The sequence below is a fragment of the Hyperolius riggenbachi genome, chromosome 3 (genome assembly GCF_040937935.1).
Source record: "Hyperolius riggenbachi isolate aHypRig1 chromosome 3, aHypRig1.pri, whole genome shotgun sequence".
NCBI classification, from domain to species: Eukaryota; Metazoa; Chordata; class Amphibia; order Anura; family Hyperoliidae; genus Hyperolius; species Hyperolius riggenbachi.
Genome location: NC_090648.1, coordinates 502,280,694 through 502,306,019, shown reverse-complemented (window position 1 = coordinate 502,306,019; position 25,326 = coordinate 502,280,694). Strand labels below are relative to the sequence as shown.

At 44.0% G+C, this 25,326-nt stretch overlaps 1 protein-coding gene across 3 annotated transcripts in view; it reads right to left on the bottom strand.

The window, feature by feature from the left end:
- The window catches only part of RFX4 (regulatory factor X4), a 175,384-nt gene extending 170,452 nt beyond the window's left edge, over nucleotides 1-4,932 (bottom strand). For all 3 annotated transcript variants that reach the window (XM_068273115.1, XM_068273117.1, XM_068273116.1), the window contains exon 1: nucleotides 4,860-4,932. In XM_068273115.1, coding sequence (XP_068129216.1) covers nucleotides 4,860-4,902 — 43 coding nt within the window. In that variant the 5' untranslated portion in view covers nucleotides 4,903-4,932. The remainder of the gene's footprint in view (nucleotides 1-4,859) is intronic.
- Between the last annotated feature and the right edge of the window lie 20,394 nt (nucleotides 4,933-25,326).

Here is a 25,326-nt window from a genome sequence, read left to right as displayed (position 1 = left end):
ATCCTTGGACTACAACCTGCAGTGTGTACTACAGTGAAAATATGCAGCCTAAATTCGTGGTATGTGAGTAAGAGGCCTTAAGCTGGGATCTAAGATTGAGCTATACAAGGTTGTAAATTGATATACTACTTCCCAATTAAGTGATCAATCATTTGCTAAGCCATCCTGCCATCAGCCCTTGTTCCATCTCTCCTAGAAATATTGACTTTCAAAAGACATGAAAATCAACAGTAAACTATCACTGGAACTGTAATGAGCATTTACAGGATGAACAGAATTTTCACGTGCAGAGAAATTAAAAAGTAAAGTTAACCATTTATGGCTGTAACTTTTCATGAGAAATATTCAATACAGAAACTTTTTGGGAAAACATGTGGGTAGCGCAAAGGAAACTGTTGTTTTGTTGTTTGGGAGGTGACTAAAATGTAAATATACAAATCTGCATATTATTAATCTTCTGAAAAGAACACTGTGGGTGGCATTCGCTCCAAATTCAGGCAGAAAGAAAACAAGTCTCAACACTTATAATGGACTTGTGATCTTTTTTTTTTCTCCCAAACTTTTTGGGAAACCTTAAATACCCTACTTTTTTATGGTCCCCCTGCAAATCTCTGGATGGCAATCTTGGACTGCTTTCCTACAGACCGAGTGTTCTACAGACTCTAGTGTTTTATGTAGAAGCTGGAGGAATCTTGTGAGACGCATGCTCAATTGGATCTCACTGCCTCAGAGCTCAATCCCTTTTGTTAGTTTTTGATTTCTTAAAGAATCAGCTCGCCTGGTGTCTTTAGCTCACACAGAACTACTAACTCATAATATTTTGCTGTGGCTGATCCCTTTCCTCCCAATTGTATCCAAGACAACCAGGCCAGGGATGGTTGCCATGGAGACAGGACCCTTGCTAACTTTACATGCAACTTCCAAAAGTAACTTCTCCACGCTGCCCTTTTTTTTTTTTCCCTTGCGAACGCCCAACATGACCTAATTATAATTCTCTGCTCAGTGTAGGATAAAAAATCTATCAGAGATCTGAGCCAACAATTACCCTGTACTTTGTTTATCAAAACAAAACAATACTACAACAAAAAAATATATCCAGGCATTTATCTAAATGCCGTTTGGGTTTAAGAATTTTTTCCCCATGTTGAGGCAAACTTCTATGAATTCTAAAACCGCAAAACTGGAATTTGTGACAAAAAGTTGATTTTTTTTTCACAAGTTTTTCAATATTTCAAATTTCAAACTAACGTACCAAAAAAATTACGGAATATTAATGACTATCGGTCCCAAGTGGATTTTCATACTTCAGCATGCTAATCACAAAACAGATCAGCATTTTTTAATATGCAATGTTCCTTAATACTAATTCTCTTTTTTCTAATTTTCTCTTTTTGATATTCAAAGTAGCTTTGGACACAATCATTTTTTTTTTTATTCTTTCAAACTTTTCCCCCAAAAACAGAATTGGATTCACTTTTTCTCCAAGTTTTCCCCTAGGTGATATTTTTACACCAGGGCCCATAGGCAATTACATTTTTCTCCTGAGTTTTCTCCAAGTTGATATTTTCAAACTTGTCAAAAAAATGTCCATTAAACCACCCACAAACAAAACAAAACAAAACAAACAAAAAAAAAAAAACGCTCAAAATAATTTTTATAGTAATTATTTTCAAGTACTTTTTGGGACTTTTTCAATTACAAAGTGCTGCAAAAGTTATTTTAAACAGAAGATGAAAAATTACCTCCAGGAGAAACTCAGGAGAGAAAAGTTATTTGCATGCGGGCCCATATGCATTTAACTTCTTCTTTTTGGTTTAACATAACTTTTTAGCACTCTGCAAACAAACAAAAAATTAAACTACTAAAAAGTAGGTGCAAAAAGGACAATGAAAATGATTTTGAGTATTTTCTTGCTTGCTGGTGGCTTAAAGAGCATTTTATTGAAAAGTGAATTGCATTTGGGCCATGGGCCCTTATCCATACAATGCCTTTCAGCCACCAGCAAACAAGAAAATACTCAGAATAATTTTGACAGTCCTTTTCCGCTGACTTTTTAGTACTTTAGCAATGGCAGAGTTCTAAAAGTTATTTTAAACAGAAGATGGGAAACTATCTCCTAGGACAAAACTTGGAAGAAAAAGTGATTTGGATGGGGGCCTTTCAGAGATAAAATAAAGAGATCTGACAGTGTACACCTGTATGATTTTTCCCACTGAATACAAATGTAAGTCAAGCAGGACAACAACTAAACAAAAAAACTCTAAAACATAAAATAAAATGCTATAGAAAACAATGATGGTTCTTTAAACATTGCAAATAAAAAAAAATTATTTTTTTTAATTATTATTAATTAATAAACATAATAGCCAGCTTGGTGGACTGTTATGAATGTATTTCTTTAGTTATTTATAGACTTGCCTGTTTAATTGTTACTATTCTCCATTATATCATGTTCTGCTGTGGCACACAACAATGTGTATATTGTGGCGAGCTTGGTGTGAAACTTTCCATGGAGAGCTAAGCTGCCCCACTGCAGCTGTGTTATTAACATTCTACTGAATAATTAGATCAGCCGACTGAGGATGAGCCATGTCATGAAATATAGTGATCTGAGGAAAGCCATTAAACAGATTATACTGGTGGCCGCCCGCTGTGCAGCCAGAAGAATCACCAGCATGGCTGCACCTAGCACTTGTTGCTCCAGGAGGGGAGATGGGGCTTCAAAAGCCCCCGTCCAGAAACCGATACTTGAGATAATGAGCGTCCAGATGTGCACACGCTCACACAGGGCTGGAGGGTACATATTATGTTAGTCAAACTCTTCAAGTGAGTAGTGTAGATTGTAGTTTAATCATTAGCATTAGTATTTAAGCACATTTTCAGAATGTAAAATAAACACCAAAAATGTCTATTTGTTACTTTATTTTTTTAAATTATACACTTTAATTATTTAATTTTAATTATGTATCAGTCCTATTATCTATCTATCTATCTATCTATCTATCTATCTATCTATCTATCTATCTATCTATCTATCTATCTAGCTATCTAGTTTAAGTATGTACACCCAAGAGTGTGATTTTGGTTATTATTAAATATTAATTAAATTCTATGGCATATTTTCTCACCCTTCTACCTTTTCCTCATCTACAGTTTATAAAGCTATTTCTACAAAATATTTGTCTGCTCTGAACTTCAGCTAGTTGTTAAAACTTAAAGTTTAGACACCTCCACTCTTGAGAAAAGGGGAAAAAAAACATCATATGGACTTCCTAAATAACTCTTGACTCTTTTTTTTCTTTTTTGCATTTTTTATAAGTAGCACAACTATGGTAATATAATTCTGTTCTAGTACAAACAACTCCATAGGACAAGCTTGATCTCAATCACATTAGGCTGGCCTGTATAGGAACAACTTTATCTCAGGCTGGTTTATAATACTGCTTAATATTCCTCCTATGCTTTGTTGCATTAAAAACTGACTTTGTTATGATCCTGTTAATGGAAAAGATTAGTACTATTAGGGTAAATTAGGGTATGATTAATGTGTATAGGAACACAGCTGTAGGGATATTATTCTAAGCATCTGCATAAGGAATGGTTGTATAACTCTCACCATTAAGCTCTTAAAACTGTATTCCCTCATTAGATAGATATAACTTTGTACAGCGACATGGAATATATTGGCGCTTTATAAATAATTATATATATATATATATATATATATATATATATATATATATCTTATTTGTTGTATATATTATATATTTTTTCACAAAACAGAAGCAATAATGATTACTGCCCTCCCATATCATATTATTTACTTTATTTATTTAAGTATTTATATAGCGCTGACATATTACGCAGCATTGTACAGAGTATATTGTCATGTCACTAACTGTCCCTCAGAGGGGATCACAATCTAGTCCTATCAGTCATATGTCCGTATCATGTAGCGTATTGATCACAGTCTAGGGCCAATTTTAGGAGGAAGTCAATTAACTTATCTGTATGTTTTTAGGATGTTGGAGGAAACCGGAGTGCCCAGAGGAAACCCACACAGACACCTATATATATTCCCACTACAACGTCTTAGTTACATGGATAAAATGAGTTTAGCAGGGGACTTTTTAGTTTTTAACCTACAATGTAATTATCACTATACATTAATAATCCTGTTCATTGTCCACAGGCTAATTACCCTCCTGAAATCCTTAGACTACAGTCGATAGGTTGAGGTTTTGCGCACTGTTGACTCTCTCTGAATGGTTCCAGACAGCAGGTGTTAAAAGGTAAAAAAAAAAAAAAAAGTTCTCTCGAGTTTTTTTTCTTACGGCGCAGCAAGTGATGAGGTGACAAAAAAGTTCTCTCGTAACGACCAGAATTATTATTTTTTCCTAAACCTGCTTAGGCTAACAGCGCATTAACCCGAGAGGCTTAGAAAGGAACGAACGATAGCAAAGCTCCACTCGAGAGGCAGCAGGTAGTGTCAGGTCTAATGATCTTACACCAATCGTTGGGCGCTCTAATAAGTCCTTTACGTTAAACTTTCCTGACCTGTGAACCTCACATGACCCTTCTATCTGTAAAACTGCGTAAAAAAGAAATACAATTCCTACGTAAAATGATGAAGGACATTCTAGAAAGCACGGTGAAGTAAGCGCATGGATGTAACTCTTGATAGGTTTAGTTTTTGTAAAGAAGATGGGGTTAGGTTTTCGGAGATGTATTGAGATGATGGGAAATAAGTTTCACCATGAAAGAAGAGCGAGAGAAAACGATAGAATATAAGAACTGAATTATTTAATGCAGCCGTCTGTATAAAACATGATGTTAGGGAGGGGGATTGCTACACTAACCTGTGGAGTCCATATCTGTATCCTCCAGTATCCCGCAATGCATACTCTTCCCATGGACAGTATACAAGACCAAAAAATCCTGGGGATGTCCGACTCCCCCCCTCCCTCCCTCTTTTCTGAGCAATGGACGCAGTGAAGGGGGTACAAGCAGTGGAAAATGGACCCTTGGTTAATCCAGCGGGGTAGAGACGGGCCAGTCACAATGTTTGCTGATGCTGCATGGGAAAAGGCATCATTTTATAGGGGCCCTGATGAGAGACATGTCATGGATAGGCCAGCCTGCTTGATGAATGGTTGCTAGTCAGATGGGGAGGTGGCAAGACTCCATGGGAAGCCCATTGTGGGGCTGCTTTGAATAAGAAAGGCTTTTCCTCCGAAAAGGGGGGCTTAAATCTACGCAATCCCACCACTTCAACCCCCTTCTTTCTATTATAAAAAAAAAAACAAAAAAAACCTTTATGACTTAAACTTCTACAGGCTTGTCTTCCAGTCTTACATAAACTCCTGCTCGCTGGAAAAGCACCCCCCTTTAGCCTCCGCCAGCGGGACGACATAATAACGTATAACGCACATTGCATCACGTTATGTTTGTCAAGTTATCCAGCGTGAATAAACGGAGCTGAAGAAAGGCAAAGAGCTGTGTGCAAAGTGCTGCGTGCAAAGTGCGGCTAGGAACCCAGCGCAACCAACCAGAATCCTGTTTGCGGCGGAAGTTGTTGCTACTGGCAACAGCACTTCGCAGCTCCTAACTGCGCTGAATAAGCTCTGATGTGTATTTTGTAATAAACAGAAACGAGTGCAGCATTTGATGCAGGAAATTATACCAAGCAGCATAATTGGTTGAATAACTTGCCAGGCAACACGGCATAATAAGCACCATGCTGGTGTAGTGGGCAGCACTCTCACTGCTCAAACCCCAGCCAGGTCACTATCTGCATGGAGTTTGTATGTTCTTCTCGTGTCTGTGTGGGTTTCCTCCAGGCACCCCGGTTTCCTCCCACACCCCTAACTATACATATAAGTTAATTGACTTCCCCCTAAATTGTCCCTAGACTACGATACATACATAGACATATGACTATGGTAGGGATTAGATTGTGAGCTCCTCTGAGGGACAGTTAAGTGACAAGTCAATATACTCTGTACAGCGCTGCGGAAGAGGTCGGCGCAACACTAAATATTAATAAAAATTAAAAATTAGTTGAAGGTGAAAGATTAAAAGATGATACTCCTTTAAAAGTTGTTTTTAAAATCTACGTCATGTTACTGTATTATTTTTTTTTTTCAATGCTTTAGGGCTGGTTCACACGGGCGTCTGCTGAGCTTTTGCTTGGCATTGCGTTCAAACGCCAGCGTTTAAACGCCAGCGTTTAAAAGCTAGCTTTTGAAAGCTTTTGAAAAGCGTTCAAGGCTAGCAGTTCTGGTCTCTGCTATAGTTTCCTGGCGTTTACTGCCTCTGAAAGCAGCATGTTGCTTTTGAGACTAGACGCAACGCTGGGATCTACTGCCAGGCTTTCATGAAAGCCTGCAAAAGTCAGCTCTAAACGCTCCCATTCACTTGCATGGAATGGCAGTAGATCCCAAAAAACGCTGCGTCTGAAACGCTGCGTTAAACGCCACAAAAACGCCCGTCTGAACCAGCCCTTAAAGTGAATGGGAATGGAAAAAAAACAAACAGCCAGATACTTACCTAAGGAGAGGGAGAGCCTTCTGGCCCCTCTCATAGATCCCTCGTTCCAGCACTTGCTTCCCTGGTAGCAGTATTCAACCAAATTGGTCAAATACTGCTTTTCGCCGCCAAAGAAGGCTTCGGAAAGACAGTGCTCCGGAAGACATGGATGGCTCTGTACTACGCCTGCGCGAGCGCGCTCTCGTGCAGGCGCAGTACAGAGCTGCCGTCTTCAGGGGGAATTGGGCTAATACAGGGAGCCACCGCTTCAATGAGGGGAGCGGGAAAGGAGTGATAGGCTCTATAAGACTCAGAGCCTTCCCTCTCCTTAGGTATCTGCTTTATTTATTTATTTTTAAAGTTCCCCATAGCTGTAAAAAGTCAGACGCTATCTGCTTGTTGCCCGAGTTCTGTCTGCAGTCTCAGCCCCCAGCTGCTGCAAACAAGGCCTGATACGAAGGAGTGAACCTGCAGCCGACCATCAGCACAATCTACCTTTCTGATCGATTTTACCTTACTTGGAGAGTACAGAGCCAATTCTGCAGCTCACATGTTTCTTCTACATCTCGAGTCACTGTCAGATTCTTTCCCCACTCGCTGCAGCTGCATATATTGAGTTCTTAACTTTCGACAAGATAAAGAAAGGGCAGGAGGACTCCAGGATAAATAAGATGATCTTGGTTTTCTGTTGGTTTAAAGGACACCTATAGAAAGAGGAATATGGAGACTGCCATATTTTTTTTTTCCTTTTAAATAATGCACATTGCCTGGCAGTCCTGCTGATCCTCTGCCTCTAATACTTTTAAGCACACACCCTGAACAAGCATGCAGATCAGATGTGTGATCAAACACTACGGATACATGAAAGATGACCTGTGCTGCCAGGCAACTAGTGTTGTTTAAAAGGAAATAAATATGGCAGCCATCATATCCCTGTCGCTTCAGGTGTCCTTTAATGTCAGTGTCAGCAGGATGTACAGGGCTGATTTTGCAGTCAGACTATATTTTACCATACAGCTTTTGAGTTGTGAAATGATGTAAGAGCAAAAGAGATAATTCAGGATATCTGCACCAGAGCTGGATCAAGGCAATTCTAGGCAGTTGCCCAGGGCCTGGAGAGAGTCTAGGGGCCTGGTGGATGCCCAGCCCCACCAAATCTTACTAAAAAAAAAGCCAGGTGACCATCAGCCATTTTTTGCCCACCACTATCTTGCCTAGGCAGCCCCATTCCCTCATAATCCATTTCTGATCTGCACTGATGATTGGATGATTCTGTGTCCTTTTTGAAATAGGAACTGAAGTAAGAGGTATACGGAGGCTGCCATATTTATTTCCTTTTAATCAATGCCAGTTGCCTGGCAGCCCTGCTGGTCTATTTCTCTGCAGTAGTATCTGAATCACACCAGAAACAAGCATGCAGCTAGTCTTGTCAGATCTGACTTTAAAGTCTGAAACACCTGATCTGCTGCATGCTTGTTCAGGGGTTATGGCTAATAGTATTAGAGGCAGAGGATCAGCAGGGCTGCCAGGCAACTGGTATTGATTAAAAGGAAATAAATATGGCAGCCTCCGTATTCCCCTTTAAAGCAGTAGGACTAGCCATACTATGTCAGGGAAACAAAAAACACATATACTATGTAAGTAGATAAATACTTGATCTACTTAGATAACATGTATTGTACTGTCTATGTTTTGATATCAGTGAATTTTATATAGTAAATGAAGAGACTTCTGTTCCTGTTGGGAACCATGTCTTTTGCCCACAATTTGAAGCTAAATCCTGATGTCATTTCTTCCCTTAACTTTTTTTCGTTTTCTCCTCCAATCGTTAAGTCACCTCAGCCTTGCTTGTAAACACAAGTGAGCAGAGGATCATGTTTCAGCTAGGCAGCTAGACAGGGAAATAAAGGGGGGGGGGGAGGAATATATTATAGATAAAAAGAACCCCCAGCATGCAACTGTTTGGCACTGACTATTAAAGGGCCAGTGCTCCTAAGGTATGTGATACCTCCAAACCATAACAGCAGAATTTGTTTTGAAAATTTTGATTGCAGGATTAGCATCTTTATCACTTGATACACTCAGACCAGTTGCTGTTGAAATTTGATTTTTTTATGGTGACAATCCCGCTTTAAAAAAGAAAGAAAACTTTCAGAAGTTCAGCTACCCTTCCGTAAGCTTTTAGCGGTCAGTCTTTGTTTTTTGCCCATAGAACTGTAGAGAAATGTAACTGTAGCAGGTGATGGTTTTTACGACTGTACGATTCCACAAGGAGGACTGTTAAAAGGCTTGGAAGTGAATGTTAAAAGTGAAAAGGCACGGCTTTTAGGCGATGATAAAGTGGCCGGGGGTTTCTTTTTTTTTTAGGGAAGGAAAGTCTGTGATTAGAATATGAATAGAACTCCAACAGGGGGAGAAAAAAGGAGATTACAGATGAATTGCTTTCAGAAAGGACAAGAGCTTTACTCCCTCCTCCGCAAACAGCAAACTACACCACCCCTAGACAGGAAGCCAAGCATCTCCTCTGGCTAAAACACTTTCCCTGCAACTAAACACACATTATCACTGTCATTACTGCCATTACCCATCCACGCCTTCCATGTGACGCACCCAACATGAAACCTACGTACAAACAACTCAGTTCAGCCGTCGTTAAATTGGACCTGAACTCTTGTACAGGACAGAAGAAAATCAGAGAAATGTACCCTGTATGCAGAAAGTTTAGCCTGTTTAATTCCCCCTCGTTTGTGTCTAATCAAAAGTTTTAATTTGATCTCTCCCCATGTCAGCTGTAGTGTCAGACTAAAGGTTCATACACACCTACCAACTATCTGTCCAACTATCTGCCAAACTTGTCTATTAAGGCCTCATACATACACGCTCAACAGCGGTATTTTATGCAGCACAATTGTCAAACAGCTTTTGCTGTGAAACAGCTAAAAAACATCTTTTGCTATTGTTAAAAAAGCTGATAAGAAGTCAATCCAACAGTTGTATGGGGCTTAACAGACAAGTTTGGTAGATAGTTGGACAGATAGGTGGTAGGTGTGTATGAACCTTAAAGGTGCGTACACATGCACTACCGCCGGGTTCACCAGACCCTCCCACTGGGCCGACAGTAGCACATGTGTACATGCTGTCGGCGGACTGATAAGGCGGTTTCTGAATGATCCGCTCAGCGGCTGACCGTCCGCCCAGTGGGAGGGTCCGGCGGACCCGCCGTTGCCGGCGGTAGTGCGTGTGTACGCACCTTAAGAGGTGGGAAAGCTGAGGAAATCCACTTGCTGTCCAACTAGCAGTAATCATGTGTTGCTGCTCACAGTGAAGACTTGCTGCAGGTGTTGAGAGTGACAACACAATGTTTCTACTGCTTGGCCAGCAGGTGGATTTCCTCAGCTCCCAGTCCAACACTGGTCAGCTGACTGCCATGGCAGATAAGCTCATCTGAAAGCACAGGCTGTTAACAATATGTCTGCTTCCATGAATCAGGAAGTAGACACACTGCAGATTTATTTCAGGATTTGTATCAGCTGTAACTAAGAAATGTTAGTTAAAAAAAGGTGCTGTTGTGTATCTTTTAGAGCAGAGAGGACGTTCTGAAGTCAGGTCCGCTTTAACAACTGCTGATTAGTCATTAGGGGCGCAGTTTTGGGAATGAGTACTGCGCAGGCATGCTGTTCAGCTATAATCAAGCTACGTGTGCTGTTCTATGGAGAGGGGAGGAGGGGCAATGGGCAGCAGACAAGCAAGTGGCATCCTGCTGCACGGAAGAGAAAACAAGCCAACACGCTTGTTCATTATTAAAGCGTAAATAACAATGAATACATTATTTAGTCAGTGTTTGCCCATTGTAAAATCTTTCCTCACCCCGATTTACATTCTGACATTTATCACATGGTGGCGACCTTTATAGCCCTGTCAGGTGATCCCTGCGGAATGTTAGTTTACTGAGAGTTTTTAAGCCAGTAGCAGAGATCTCTGGTCTCCCATAATGCTGGGAGGGGGGTGGCACCAAAATACAGCAATGCAGACCTTTATAACAGATGGCAACAGCTTTAGTCCTGTTAGGTGATCTCTGTGGAATGTTTCATCACTGAGCATTCCAAAATCAGTAAAAATAATACCTGGGCTCCCAGATTGCTCTGGGAGGAGCCTAGGCTAAGCATCACTGGGAGGGCGTGGCTACATACCAATATACAGCAATATAGACCTATAGGAAGTGTTTCTGATGCTGCAACCAGGGTTTTGTAATGTAAAAAATGGGTAACCTGAACAATTTACTGCATTCGACTATGTCATTGTTTAACTGACCTGTAGTGGTAGATCGATAAATGAGGCTTTACATGGGATAGATTCCTTAACTTTTCTGGTCTTTTGCAGGCTAACCAGGCAACTGGTATTGCTTAGAGACTCTGAAGCGAACAAAATTTGCTATTTTTACCTCGTAGTTCACTTCAGTAGTCAACCGCTGCATCCCCGAGCCGAAACGAGGGCTTTATACCCCCCAAATCCATGACTTTTTTGGTTGTGGATTTTACTGCCCGGGGCGGCAGAGCTTTGAGCTGCAGCTCCGCCTCTATGCGCGTCAATCTGCCGGCGGATCTCCGCCTCTCCCCGCCCCTCTCTGTGAAGGAAGACTGAGAGGGGCGGGGAGAGAAGCGGAAATCCGTGGTGATTGACATCAGTAGAGGCAGAGCTACAGGAGAAAGCTCTGCCTCTTTCAGGAAGCGCTGCCTGGATTGTCCCCTGGGGATTTGGGGGGTCTAAAGCCCTCATTTCGGCTCGGGGTTGCGGTGGTTTACTCCTATTGAGAGTAATGACGTGAACTAGAAGGTGAAAATAGCAATTTTTTGTTTGCTTCAGTCTCTCTTTAAAAGGAAATAAATATGGCAGCCTCCATATTCTTCTCACTTCTAGTGTACTTTCAGGCAGCCATACATCTGTCGACCAGATCGACCATCAGATAGATCAGCCTGTTGCCTGCCCACACACTGCAGGCAGATTTCCAATACATTGAGCATAAAACCTATTGGAATTTATCCTAGGGCCGCCGCTTCTGCCTGCTGGGCCGCCTCCCCCCAGTGTATGTGATCACTACATTGTGAGCTCCTCTGTGGACAGTCAGTGACATGACTATGTACTCTGTAAAGTGCTGCAGAAGATGTCAGTGCTATATAAATACATAATAATAATATGGTAGGGCATTAGACTATGACTATGGTAGGATTAGATTGTGAGCTCCTCTGGGGACAGTCAGTGACATGACTATGTACTCTAATGTACTGCAGAAGATGTCAGTGCTATATAAACACATAATAATAATATGGTAGGGCATTAGACTATGATTATGGTGGGATTAGATTGTGAGCTCCTCTGAGGACAGTCTGTGACATGGCTATACTGTATATATTCTATAAAGTGCTGCAGAAGATGTTAGCAAAATACTATAAAAATACTAATACAACCTCAGATCAGCAGGATCCATAAATCTGGTCACTCCTAGAGTGCACCTCAAAACCTTTGGAAACAGAGCTTCTGTCATGCTGCCTCTACCCTTTGGAATTCCCTACCACACCCAGTAAAGACAGCCCCATCCCTGGAGCTATTCACATCCAGACTGAAAAGCCACCTGTTTAGCCTGGCATTTCCGGACTAGAGTTCTTTTTCTGTGCCACAATTAACCAATCAACCAATTACTGGTCTGAGACATGCTTATGCGCTTTGAGTCCTACGAGAGAAAAACGCTTTACAAATGTTATTTGTTGTTGTTGTATATTGCCAAACATACACATAACTATGCTGTGTACCTTTTTTTTCTCCCTCTGCCTGAAAGATTTAACATTCAAGTATGCAAGTGACAGCTTCTCTCTAGTCGGGACTCTCACTGGTAACGAATTACAGCCATAAAGCTCTTTCCTTGCAGAGAATGGCTTTTGAGAGCAGGGGATAGATATGAAAGGGTCAATAGTTCACGGATTTTAGCTCTGCCATACTTCAAAGACTGTAACATTAAGCAGAGAAAATGAAACATTAGAAACTTAAAAAGTAGAATTAAACACAAAATAAAACTGTGGAATATCTAAATAAAAGGTTTTTGGAGTAGGAGGATAGTTACAATTGTTTTTCTCATCAGTTTATTTTCCCCTTGGTATGCCTTTAAATATAAAAAGGTAACTGCATAAGATTGTTTTCTCATTTGAAATGAAACACTCCTTATGTAACACTTAAAGGATACCCGAAGTGACAAGTGACCTGATGAGATAGACATGGGTATGTACAGTGCCTAGCACACAAATAACTAGGCTGTGTTCCTTTTTTTCTTTCTCTGTCTGAAAGAGTTAAAGGACAACTGTAGGGAGAGGTATAAGGAGGCTGCCATATTTATTCCTTCTTAAAGAGACACTGAAGCGAAAAAAAAATTATGATATTATGATTTGTATGTGTAGTACAGCTAAGAAATAAAACATTAAGATCAGATACATCAGTCTAATTATTTCCAGTACAGGAAGAGTTAAGAAACTCCAGTTGTTATCTCTATGCAAACAAGCCATTAACTCTTAAGGTAGCCATACACTGGTCGATTTGCCATCAGATTTGACCAACTGACAGATCCCTATCTGATCAGAGAGGGATCGTATGGCTACCTTTACTGCAAACAGATTGTGAACCGATTTCAGCCTGAAACCGTTCACAATCTGTTGTGGTGGTGCTGCCGCCGCTCCCCCCGCCCGCATACATTACCTGCTCCGCCGGCGCGACTCCAGTCCCCAGGTCACCGCTGCTCCGTCTCCGCACTGGTCTCCGACCCCGGCATGCTTTACTTCTTCCTGCCCGGCAGGAAGTTTAAACAGTAGAGCGCCCTCTACTGTTTAAACTTCCTGCCGGGCCGGAGGAACTGAAGCATGCCGGAGACCAGCGCGGACACGGAGCAGCGGTGACCGGGCGTAGACGTGCCGGCAGAGCAGGTAATGTATGCGGCTCTATTTCGTCGGTCGTCGGGTACTCGAACGCCGCTAGCGACGCGCTCCCTACCCGCGGGCGATCGACGCTAATTTTCTGCATGGAGCGATCGATGGGATCGGACGAAAAGGATCGAAATTCGGCGTGTAGCGCGAACGATTGGCAGCAGATTCGATCCCAGTGATCGAATCTGCTGTCGAAACGGCGGTGAATCGGGCCAGTGTATGGCCACCTTTAGTCGTGGAGAGGGCTGTTATCTGACTTTTATTATCTCAACTGTAAAGCCGCATCTACACGAGTAGATGCGGCCACGATGCTCCTTATCAATCGAGCCGCTGATGCGGCTCGATTGATAAGATCTGACAGGACGGATCTCCGCACCGCCGATTCCCTGCTCGCTCCCCGCGAGGGGACAATGGCAGGGAATCGAGCAGAAGATAAGCGGCGCCGGCGGGGACGAGCGGGGAATCGAATGCGGCGCACGTGCGGCGAACGGGGACGCGGCGGGCACGCGGAAGAGGCGATCCGGCGGCTAATCGAGCCGCCGGATCGCTGCAATCTCTTATTGTGTAGACGGGGCTTAAGGGAACTGTTTACTGTTTCTCTGGCAGAGGAGAGGTCATTAGTTCACAGACTGCTCTGAAAGACTCATTTTGAATGCTGAGTGTTGTGTAATCTGCACATATTAGAGAATGATGCAATGTTAGAAAAACACTATATACCTGAAAATAAAAGTATGAGAATATTTTCTTTGCTGCTAATCTTCTAGTAATTATTCATAGTACACAACCAATTCACTATATCATATTTATTTTTTTTTCGCTTCAGTGTCTCTTTAAGCAATACCAGTGTCCTGGCAGCCCTGCTAATGTCTTTGGATGCAATAGTGCCTGAATAACACCAGAAACAAGCATGCAGCTAATGTCAGTTCCGGAAACACCTGATATGCTGCATGCCTGTTCAGGGTCTATGGATAAAAGTATTAGAGACAGAGGATCAGCAGGACAGCCAGGCAACTGGTATTGCACAAAAGGGAAAAAAAACCATGGCCACCTCCCTACAGTTGTCCTTTAAATATCAGGTATGTAAGTGGCTGGCTCAGTACTGACAGGAAGTGACTACAGTGTGACCCTCACTAATAAGAAATTCCAACTATAAAACACTTTCCTAGCAGAAAATGGCTTCTGAGTGAAAGAAAGAGATAAAAAAGGGGAAGTTCTTATCAGTAAGGCTCACACTGTAGTCACTTCCTGTCTGAGTCAGGACTGAGTCAGCCACTTACATACCTGATATTTAACAGTTTCAGGCAGAGAAAGCAAAAAAGGAACACAGCCTAGTTATTTGTGTGCTAGGCACTGTACATACACATGTCTATCTCATCAGGTCACCTCGGGTGTCCTTTAAATGATACATATGTTAAATCAGTAATAATAATAATAATAATAACCTTAGTGCGCACAGACCAATGTAGACATGATAGATATGCAGATCCCAGATATGGGAAACAGAGCACAGGTATGAAAACCCATCGCTGTTCCCTACAGCCATGGGCACTGTGCATCAAAAATCAAGTTGTAATGATTGTAGGTTCCTGGATTTCAGCCTGGTCTCACAGATGGATGGGAACTGTCCCATTTATGTAATCAGACTTCTCTTAAAGCGGGATTGTCAGACACAAAATCAAATTCTATTTACCCACTGCTCTGTGGTTATTATGTAGTCTACAACTTGACTCTGCTTTGCAAGCATTGCAATATAATCATAAATGTGTCTGCTGTAATGAATCTTATCTCAGTCAGCCTGGCTCTATTCTGGTACATTGCCAGGGAGAGGGAAGCTTGTTATCTCCTCTCCCATATCTTCACTGATTGGCTGAGGGCAGTTCAGTGTGACAGGGGGCTGAGAAAGGAAATACACCTCACCCCTCTGCAGAAGCTGCTGAAATACGATCTATGCTGGGCTCACATGTGTTTACAAAGCAAGCTAGATGTGACAGTGCAGTTTCTAGGAGAAAATAAAAAAAAAAAAAAGAGTAAGGCCCAGTGCACACCAAAAACCTCTAGCAGATCTGCAAAACGCTAGAGGTTTTTGAACCAGATTTCAGAGCGATTCTAGGCATGTTTAGGCCCCATTCACACTAGAGCATTTTGCAGCGATTTCGGCAAAACGCTCAAACGCTACCGCTTTTTAAAAGCGCTAGCGTAATGAAACACTATGGGCCCGTTCTTACTTGGCCGATATGCGTTAATCGCCGCAAATCGCCCAAAAATGGGCAAAACCGACAAACACGTAGCCTGCACCATTTTCAGGCGATCGCGTTTCAATTCTATAGAAGCGCTAAACGCGGTCGCGCCAAAATTGCCGCAGTGTTCAGTGATTTTCCCGCGTGAAATAGAGGAAAAATCACTCCTGCAAAATAGAGCCTCAGAGAGGTTTTCTAAACATGCCTAGCGTTTTTTTGGAGCGTTTTTGTGCAGCAGATTTCATATATTGTTACAGTAAAGCTGTAACTGAGCAGCTTCTGTAACAAAAAACGCCTGGAAAACCGCTCTGATCTAGCGTTTTTCAGAGCGGTTTGACCTTTTCCTATACTTTACATTGAGGCAGAAACGCTTCTGCAAACCGCAAAATGCTGCAGGAGCCACTTTTGCGGTTTGCTAAAAACCTTAAACCGCTGGTGTGCACCATCCCATAGAGATACATTAGCCAAGCATTTTCACGGGCGGAAGCGGTTTTGAAAATGCTACCAAAAACGCTTGGTGTGCACCAGGCCTCAGGGAGGAAATGACATCAGGATTGGCTTCAGTCAGAGGCAGCAAAGATGGAAAATGACTGGAACAGTTTTCTCTGTATTTACTATATAAAATTCACTCAAATCCAAAAAGTCACTTGCTGCGCCTACTTAGTCCTAATCTCCTGCAGAGATATGACCTCTATAATAAAAATAAAATGAAGAGAGCGCACATAGTGCTCAGCACTGTTTGAACTTTAGTGCAATTTCCACCTCGTGCTGCACTCCAGGGGGATCTGCCTTCACCAATGGGATTAGACACAACGTTCTCCCCTCGTGAATCAACTCACCGGATAGCAACTTGAATCTCAGCATGTAGTAATATGCAGTAATCCACGCTCCTCCAACGGGTCTCCACTTAAAGGGGAACTGAAGTAAGAGGTATATGGAGGCTGCCATATTTATTTCCTTTTAATCAATACCAGTTGCCTGGCAGCCCTGCTGGTCTATTTCTCTGCAGTAGTATCTGAATAACACCAGAAACAAGCATGCAGCTAGTCTTGTCAGATCTGACTTTAAAGTCTGAAACCCCTGATCTGCTGCATGCTTGTTCAGGGGCTATGGCTAATAGTATTAGAGGTAGAGGATCAGCAGGGCTGCCAGGCAACTGGTATTGCTTAAAAGGAAATAAACATGGCAGCCTCCATATACCTCTCTCTTCAGTTGTCCTTTAAGCCCCATCTACACCATACAAATTTTTGTCCGGCTCATTTCAATTCGATTCGATTCAATCCAGCATGTCCGATCGGGATTCAATTCGATTCAATTTGTCATTGTTTTGCACAGTTGTCCTTTAAAACTTCTTTATTAAAAACAATAAAGGCAATCCAGCATACATCAAAAGAACCCTGGCCACGGATCCAGAGCAATCAGTCCTCACTTGGTTTGCCTGCACTTCCGGGATGTCAGTGTGCTGCCACGCTCCGCCCCCGCAGCACGCTCCGCCCCGGCAGCACACTCCGCCCGGGCAGCACGCTGGCATTCCGGAAGTGCAAGCAAACCAAGTGAGGACTGATTGCACTGTATCCGCCACTTTTCGGATTTGTGTGGATTGATTGGAGTGAGGTGACTCTGAAACTAGCTGCAATCCCCTATTGAGTATTAATTAACTTTCGGTGGAGCGCAGTATATTCAATCAAATTGTGGGTAATCTCAAATTCACTGATAGCAAAACGCAGAGAGTACAACACATATATTATGTAAGGGCTCTGCCTCTGACACAGGCGACCAGGGTTAGAATCTCGGCTTTTCTGTTCTGTAAGCCAGCACCTATTCAGTAGGAGATCTTTGGCAAGTCTCCCTACGGCCTCTTGCACACTGCAAGCGATTCCGATTCAGATTCCGCTTTTTAATCAGTTTTTACATCCGATTCAGATTCAGATTTGCAGTTTGCTCCGATTCCGATTCAGATTCCGCTTTTTAATCAGTTTTTACATCCGATTCAGATTCAGATTTGCAGTGTGCAGGGAGCAAACTGCAAATCTGAATCTGAATCGGATGTAAAAACTGATTAAAAAGCGGAATCTGAATCGGAATCGCTTGCAGTGTGCAAGATGCCTAACACTTCTACTGCCTATACAGCGCACCCTAGTGGCTGCAGCTCTCGCGCTTTAAGTCCGCCAGGAGAAAAGCGCAATATAAATGTTCTGTGTCTTTGTCTTGTATATACAGTGGCTTGCAAAAGTATTCGGCCCCCTTGAAGTTTTCCACATTTTGTCACATTACTGCCACAAACATGAATCAATTTTATTGGAATTCCACGTGAAAGACCAATACAAAGAGGTGTACATGTGAGAAGTGGAACAAAAATCATACAGGATTCCAAACATTTTTTACAAATAAATAACTGCAAAGTGGGGTGTGCGTAATTATTCAGCCCCCTTTGGTCTGAGTGCAGTCAGTTGCCCATAGACATTGCCTGATGAGTGCTAATGACTAAATAGAGTGCACCTGTGTGTAATCTAATGTCAGTACAAATACAGCTGCTCTGTGATGGCCTCAGAGGTTGTCTAAGAGAATATTGGGAGCAACAACACCATGAAGTCCAAAGAACACACCAGACAGGTCAGGGATAAAGTTATTGGGAAACTTAAAGCAGGCTTAGGCTACAAAAAGATTTCCAAAGCCTTGAACATCCCACGGAGCACAGTTCAAGTGATCATTCAGAAATGGAAGGAGTATGGCACAACTGTAAACCTACCAAGACAAGGCCGTCCACCTAAACTCACAGGCTGAACAAGGAGAGCGCTTATCAGAAATGCAGTCAAGAGGCCCATGGTGACTCTGGACGAGCTGCAGAGATCTACAGCTCAGGTGGGGGAATCTGTCCATAGGACAACTATTAGTCATGCACTGCACAATGTTGGCCTTTATGGAAGAGTGGCACAAAGAAAGCCATTTTTAACAGAAAAGCATAAGAAGTCCCATTTGCAGTTTGCCACAAGACATGTGGGGGACACAGCAACCATGTGGAAGAAGATGCTCTGGTCAGATGAGACCAAAATTGAACTTTTTGGCCAAAACGCTATATGTGCTGGAAATCTAACACTGAAACTTGCAAGTCACTCTGAACACACCATCCCCACTGTCAAATATGGTGGTGGCAGCATCATGCTCTGGGGGTGCTTCTCTTCAGCAGGGACAGGGAAGCTGGTCAGAGTTAGTGGGAAGATGGATGGAGCCAAATACAGGGCAATCGTGGAAGAAAACCTCTTGGAGACTGCAAAAGACTTGAGACTGGGGCGGAGGTTCACCTTCCAGCAGGACAATGACCCTAAACCAGGGCCGGGCCGAGGCAGAGGCTGGAGAGGCTCCAGCCTCAGGGCGCAGTGTAGGAGGGGTGCACAATTCATTCAGCTGTCATTCCCAATTGTGTTTGAAGCAGAAAGAAATAAGAAAAGGGGATACATGGCAACGACTGCAAGCCAGATAACTAGAGATTATGGTGTTGGGGGGGTTGGGGGCCCTGGGGCACCTCTTAGTGTAATAGCAATCAGTGTGTGAAGGCTGGGGTGGGAGGGATTGGGGGGGCGCACTTTGCTGTCTCAGCCTTGGGTACTGAAGGACCTTGTCCCGGCTCTGCCCTAAACTTAAAGCCAGGGCAACAGTGGAATGGTTTAAAACAAAACATATCTATGTGTTAGAATGGCCCAGTCAAAGTCCATATCTAAATCCAATCGAGAATCTGTGGCAAGATCTGAAAACTGCGGTTCACAAACGCTGTCCATCTAATCTGACTGAGCTGGAGCTGTTTTGCAAAGAAGAATGGGCAAGGATTTCAGTCTCTAGATGTGCAAAGCTGGTAGAGACATACCCTAAAAGACTGGCAGCTGTAATTGCAGCAAAAGGGGTTCTTCAAAGTATTGACTCAGCGGGCTGAATAATTACGCACACCCCACTTTGCAGTTATTTATTTGTAAAAAATGTTTGGAATCATGCATGATTTTCGCTCCACTACAACACTTTGTATTGGTCTTTCATGTGGCATTCCAATAAAATTGATTCATGTTTGTGGCAGTAATATGACAAAATGTGGAAAACTTCAAGGGGGCCGAATACTTTTGCAAGCCACTGTATGTGTTTTTTACTGGGATAGATTCTGCCGAACACGCTGAAACCAGCGCAGGAGATTTGGGTGCAGCCGGCGCCACCATAGGCAATAATAGGAATTACAGCTATAGCAGCACAGGGAGTAACTTCAGCGCCGTCAGAAGACGGAGCTGAAGTTACCTTTAAAACATAATTCAGCTTCCAGCAATTTTCCAGCAATGACCTTGTTTTTTCAGTGTAGAAACCTCCCATATATCAGTGTTTCTGAATGCATACCGGGATTTTCAAGGCCATGAAAGAACGACTATACTGTTTGTTTACGGACTACCCTGAAGCAATGCATCATGGGAGTGACTATGTATAAGCCCCTATAAACGGGGTAGATGTTACACATGGAAGAAGAAGCTGCACATGAAATGGGAGGGCTCTGCTGGTTGTTCTTCGTGAGACAACTGAGGTAGTTCGGTATGTCACAGGAGCTGCTGACTAGCTTCTACACAGCCACCACTAAGTCTATCCTGTGCTCCTACATCATCGCGATTGTATGGAGGTGCTACCACAAGCAGGGGCATAACAATAGGGGAAGGGGCGCCCTCTAGGGCCCGCTCAGGGACGTTTTTTGGGGGGGGGGGGGGGGCGGAGGGCGTTGCAGCATTAGGGGAGAGCATTGGACATTGGCGGGGAGGGGGAACATTCCGCCCTCCTAACCTCGGGCTCTACCCTCCAGCATATATCAATGGCAGCAGACAGCGGGCAGGAACACATACCTTCCTGCATTCCACCGCCAGAGGTTCCTCTAAGTGTCTGACGCCACTTCCTGTTTAAACAGGAAGTAGCATGAAGCACTTAGAGATAGGAGACCTCCGCGGTGGATGGAGGTATGGTGTCCTGTGCCTGCCACCTGCTGCCAGTGATATATGCTGGAGGGGAGCGCAGAGCCAGAGGTGAGAAGGGGGGGTGGAGGACTGTCCACCCTCCCCGCCGATGTCCAATGCTCTCCCCTCATGCTGCAACCCCTACTGCCCCCCAAAACGGCCCTGAGCGGGCCCGGGGGGGTGCAACATTTCTGAAAGGAAGGGGGGCGGCAACTGTCACACTTGGCGAAACAAATCTGATTCTGAAATGTGATCACATTGCAGTGTCTTTACCAGAAAAGGGCCCTAAATACAAATGGCTCCATGGACATGTGTGTGAGAGAGGTTTTACTTTACACCATTATGGTCTGTCCTGTGCAGTAAGTGAGCAGTGACAGTGAGCAGTGGCAGTGTGTAAGTGAGCAGGACAGTGAGCAGTGACAGTGAACAGGCAGGTTGGTTACAGGGCTATTAAGGTACATTCACACATCTGAGTTTTCCAAACGACCAATCGTTTGGACGTCAAATCGGGCGTCTGTACAAACGGTCGTTCAACTGATAAGGATGGTTTTCACGGATCTGACAAAATCAGCCTCATCAGCCGAACGACAGTTTGTACACACGCCCGATTTGACGTCCAAACGACCGGTCCGAAAGACCAGTCAATTGGAAAAATCAGACGCGTGTATATACCTTTACTCTCTATTCACGTGTCTGCTGATATCACACCCTGCTAATGACCTGCTGTTCAGTGAAGCCATTGCCTGGGGCTCATTAAGATCTCATTAGGCCTGACAGGTGCAGCTGTGGGGAGTGACCTCTGTGTCCCGGCCACCAGCCTCCCCTGCCTGCTACCGCTATCTGCAACTCAGGACAATACCTATAAGCCAATTACTGCAGATAAAGGCCAGTCACTCTGAGCAGCTCTGACCTCACCAGGGTCATCAGAGAGCGAAAAGCATTTCATTATAGGACGATATCACAAAGACACAACTTACAAACTAATGCAGGACATACATTAGACGACCAACCAACCAATCGACCATCCAATTCCATTATTATAATCGAATTGGATGAAAATTGGTCCTGCCAAGTGCATGCCCGACCGACGAAGCAACCAATTTCGTGACAGAAATTGGCCGCACGGTCGGTCGCGCATGCTGGAAGATGTCGGGCAGAGGTTGGTTGGTCGAGTGCGCAGCGGTACGGCGGCCGAATTGCGAATAAGCGACGAGACGACGGCACCCCCGCCGCTGCAATGTATAAACGTATGTAGTGTAGTGCATTTATATATTACCTGTCCTGTAGCAGCTTTCGCACGGTTTCCGTCCATCTCGCCAGGTTCCGCATACACGCCGGCGGCACATACCGTCTGACCCTATGCGCTGCTAGCGTGTTTGCGGCTGTTACCCGGCGAGATGGACGGACACCGTGCGGAACTGCTACAGGACAGGTAATGTATAAATGCACTACACTATATACATTTATACATTTGGGGGCAGCGGCGGCTCAGCCGATTCCCTGATGATCTCATGCTGAAATCGGACGGGAATCGGCCTGTAGTGTATGGGCAGATTCCACTAGAGACAAATTTGTCTCTTGGTCGAATCTGCCCATAATCTTCTAATATATGGCGACCTTAAAGGTGGACACATATCCAGCAACTTGGAGACCAGTTGACCATCCGATTCGATAATTATTATTGTATCGGATTAAAATCTGTGCCGCCAAGTGCTTGACCGATCGATGATGCAACCAATTTGGGACTGAGCATGTTGATAGGACATGCTGCAATATGTCAGACCGTCGCAGTCGGTCGGATGCGCAGCAGTAACTGCGAGCGCTAATGGGACGAGCAATAAACTCAACAAAACCCCAATTCTGTCCCCCCTAATGTTCAATGTGCGTTCCGCCGCCCAGCACACTATACATTACCTGTCCATGTCTGCCATTCTCTCCGGGCTCCTTCCTCCTTCCATACACGTGTCCTACGTGTTTGCTGGAGTAACATGGGCGCTTGACGTCACACACATGCTCATGTTACCCCCGGCAACCACGTGGGACGCGTGTATGGATGAAAAAAGAAGCCCCGAGCCAGCGGCGGACATAGACAGGTATTGTGTAGGGCACTTGGCAGATTACGGATTAAAAGGGACTCCGAGGAGCGCCCGAATGTAAAAGAATACACTTACCTGGGGCTTCTTCCAGCTCACCGTAGGCGGCGAGGTCCCGATGCGTCCTCCTGGCTCCTCTCCTTCAGCCTCCGCCGGCCTCCTGTTACCGGCGACACCCGGGCCTGGTGTCGGCTGGATCTTCCTGGTTAATGACGCAATGCGTCATCATGCCGGCCGCTTCGCGTCATCACGGTGGCCGGCGTGATGACGCATTGCGTCATTAACCAGGAAAAGCCGGCCGACACCAGGCTTGGGTGTCGCCGGTAACAGGAGGCCGGCGGAGGCTGAAAGACAGGAGCCAGGAGGACGCAGCGGGACCTCGCCGCCTACGGTGAGCTGGAAGAAGCCCCAGGTAAGTGTATTCTTTTAAATTCGGGCGCTCCCTAGAGTACCTTTCATTTCAGCATGAAACTGATCGGGAATCTCACTGCTGTGTATGGGCAGCCGACAGATCTCTCTCTGATCAGATTCAGTTAGAGAGATCTGTCTCTTGGTGGATTCTGCCCATCATCACTAGATGTATGGCTACCTTTAGATGTGTCCACTAATCTTTTATTATACACTATTAAAAATAGAGGTAGTCCCGAGATAAATGAAATAGGGACTGTAGGCTCAATCACAACCTGAATCTGTCCATTTAAGGGGAACTGAAGTAAGAGGTATACGGAGGTTGCCATATTTATTTCCTTTTAATCAATACCAGTTGCCTGGCAGCCCTGCTGGTCTATTTCTCTGCAGTAGTATCTGAATAACACCAGAAACAAGCATGCAGCTAGTCTGGTCAGATCTGACTTTAAAGTCTGAACCACTGAAACACCTGATCTGCTGCATGCTTGTTCAGGGGCTATGGTTAATAGTATTAGAGGCAGAGGATCAGCAGGGCTGCCAGGCAACTGGTATTGCTTAAAAGGAAATAAACATGGCAGCCTCCATATACCTCTCTCTTCAGTTGTCCTTTAAGCCCCATCTACACCATACAAATTTTTGTCCGGCTCATTTCAATTCGATTCGATGCAATCCAACATGTCCGATCGGGATTCAATTCAATTCAATTTGTCATTGTTTTGCAATGGCAAATTTTATTGAATCCCGATCGGACATGTCGGATTGAATCAAATTGAATAAAATCGAATCAATGAATCTAATCGAATTGGACAAAAAATTGTATGGTGTAGAGGGGGCTTAAATTAAAACACTGTGCCATCTCTGTCCCCCAGTGTCACCAGTGTTCCCCCCCTGTCCCACCTCTGCCCACCCCCACTGTTTCACCTCTGTGCCCTCAGTGTACCACGGCAAAATGTAATTTTACTCATTTCAAAAACATTTTTTATTTGAATGTTTTAATATTGATTTTCTCAAAAACTACAATTTATTTTTTCCGAAAAAAAATGTTACTTGATTTTACAGAATTTAAATTACACATTTTCAGGCTGTATCGGCGTAAGTCGGGTGTCCGTAATTCAAGGACTGCCTGTAGTTCTGACTCTCAACGGTAATATTACTTTAAAGGAAATGGGAACCAGATCATGTAATATTAATAACCAGCCAAAAGTCTGCATATTTATCGATCTCAAATCTACAGGGCCGATTTTGCCATAAGGCACATGCCTACAGGCACCTGATGATGGAAAGGTGCCTCCCCTCCTTCCTTCCCTATGCAGAGTCCTGATGAGAGTGTAAATGAGAGGTTACTTACCCAGCTCTCTGCATTCCACGGACGAGATCTCCCTTCAGTCAGGGGCACAGGGCCGGGCCGAGGTATAGGCTGGAGAGGCTCCAGCCTCAGGGCGCAGTGTAGGAGGGGGCGCACAATTCATTCAGCTGTCATGACTAATTGTGTTTGAAGCAGAAAGAAATAAGAAAAGGGGATACATGGCAGTGACTGCAAGCCAGATAACTAGATATTAAAGGGAACCTTAACTGAGAGTGATATGGATGTTTCCTGTTAAACAATACCAGTTGCCTGGCAGTCCAGCTGATCTCTGTGGCTGCAATAGTGGCTGAATCACACCCTGAAACAAGCATGCAGCTAATCCAGTCTGACTTCAGTCAGAGCACCTGATCTGCATGCTTGTTCAGGGGCTGTGGCTAAAAGTATTAGAGACACAGGATCAGCAGGCGATTCAGGCAACTGGTATTATTTTAAAAGGAAAAATCCATATCCTTCTCAGTTTAGGTTCCCTTTAAGGTGTTGGGGAGCTTGTGGGCCCTGTGGCGCCTCTTAGTCTAATAGCAATCAGTGTGTGACGGCTGGGGTGGGAGGGATGGGGGGGGGGGCGCACTTTGGTGTCTCAGCCTTGGGTGCTGGAGGACATCGTCCAGGCTCTGAGGGGCACCTCTAGCTACCTAATACTTGGGGGAACATCTGGCTACCTAATGCTAAGGGACAACCGTAGCTACCTATGACTGGCAAGGGAAGTAAGGGAGAACTGACAGCAGCCCTTGTGGTGCTGTTTGGAGGGGGTTTGTG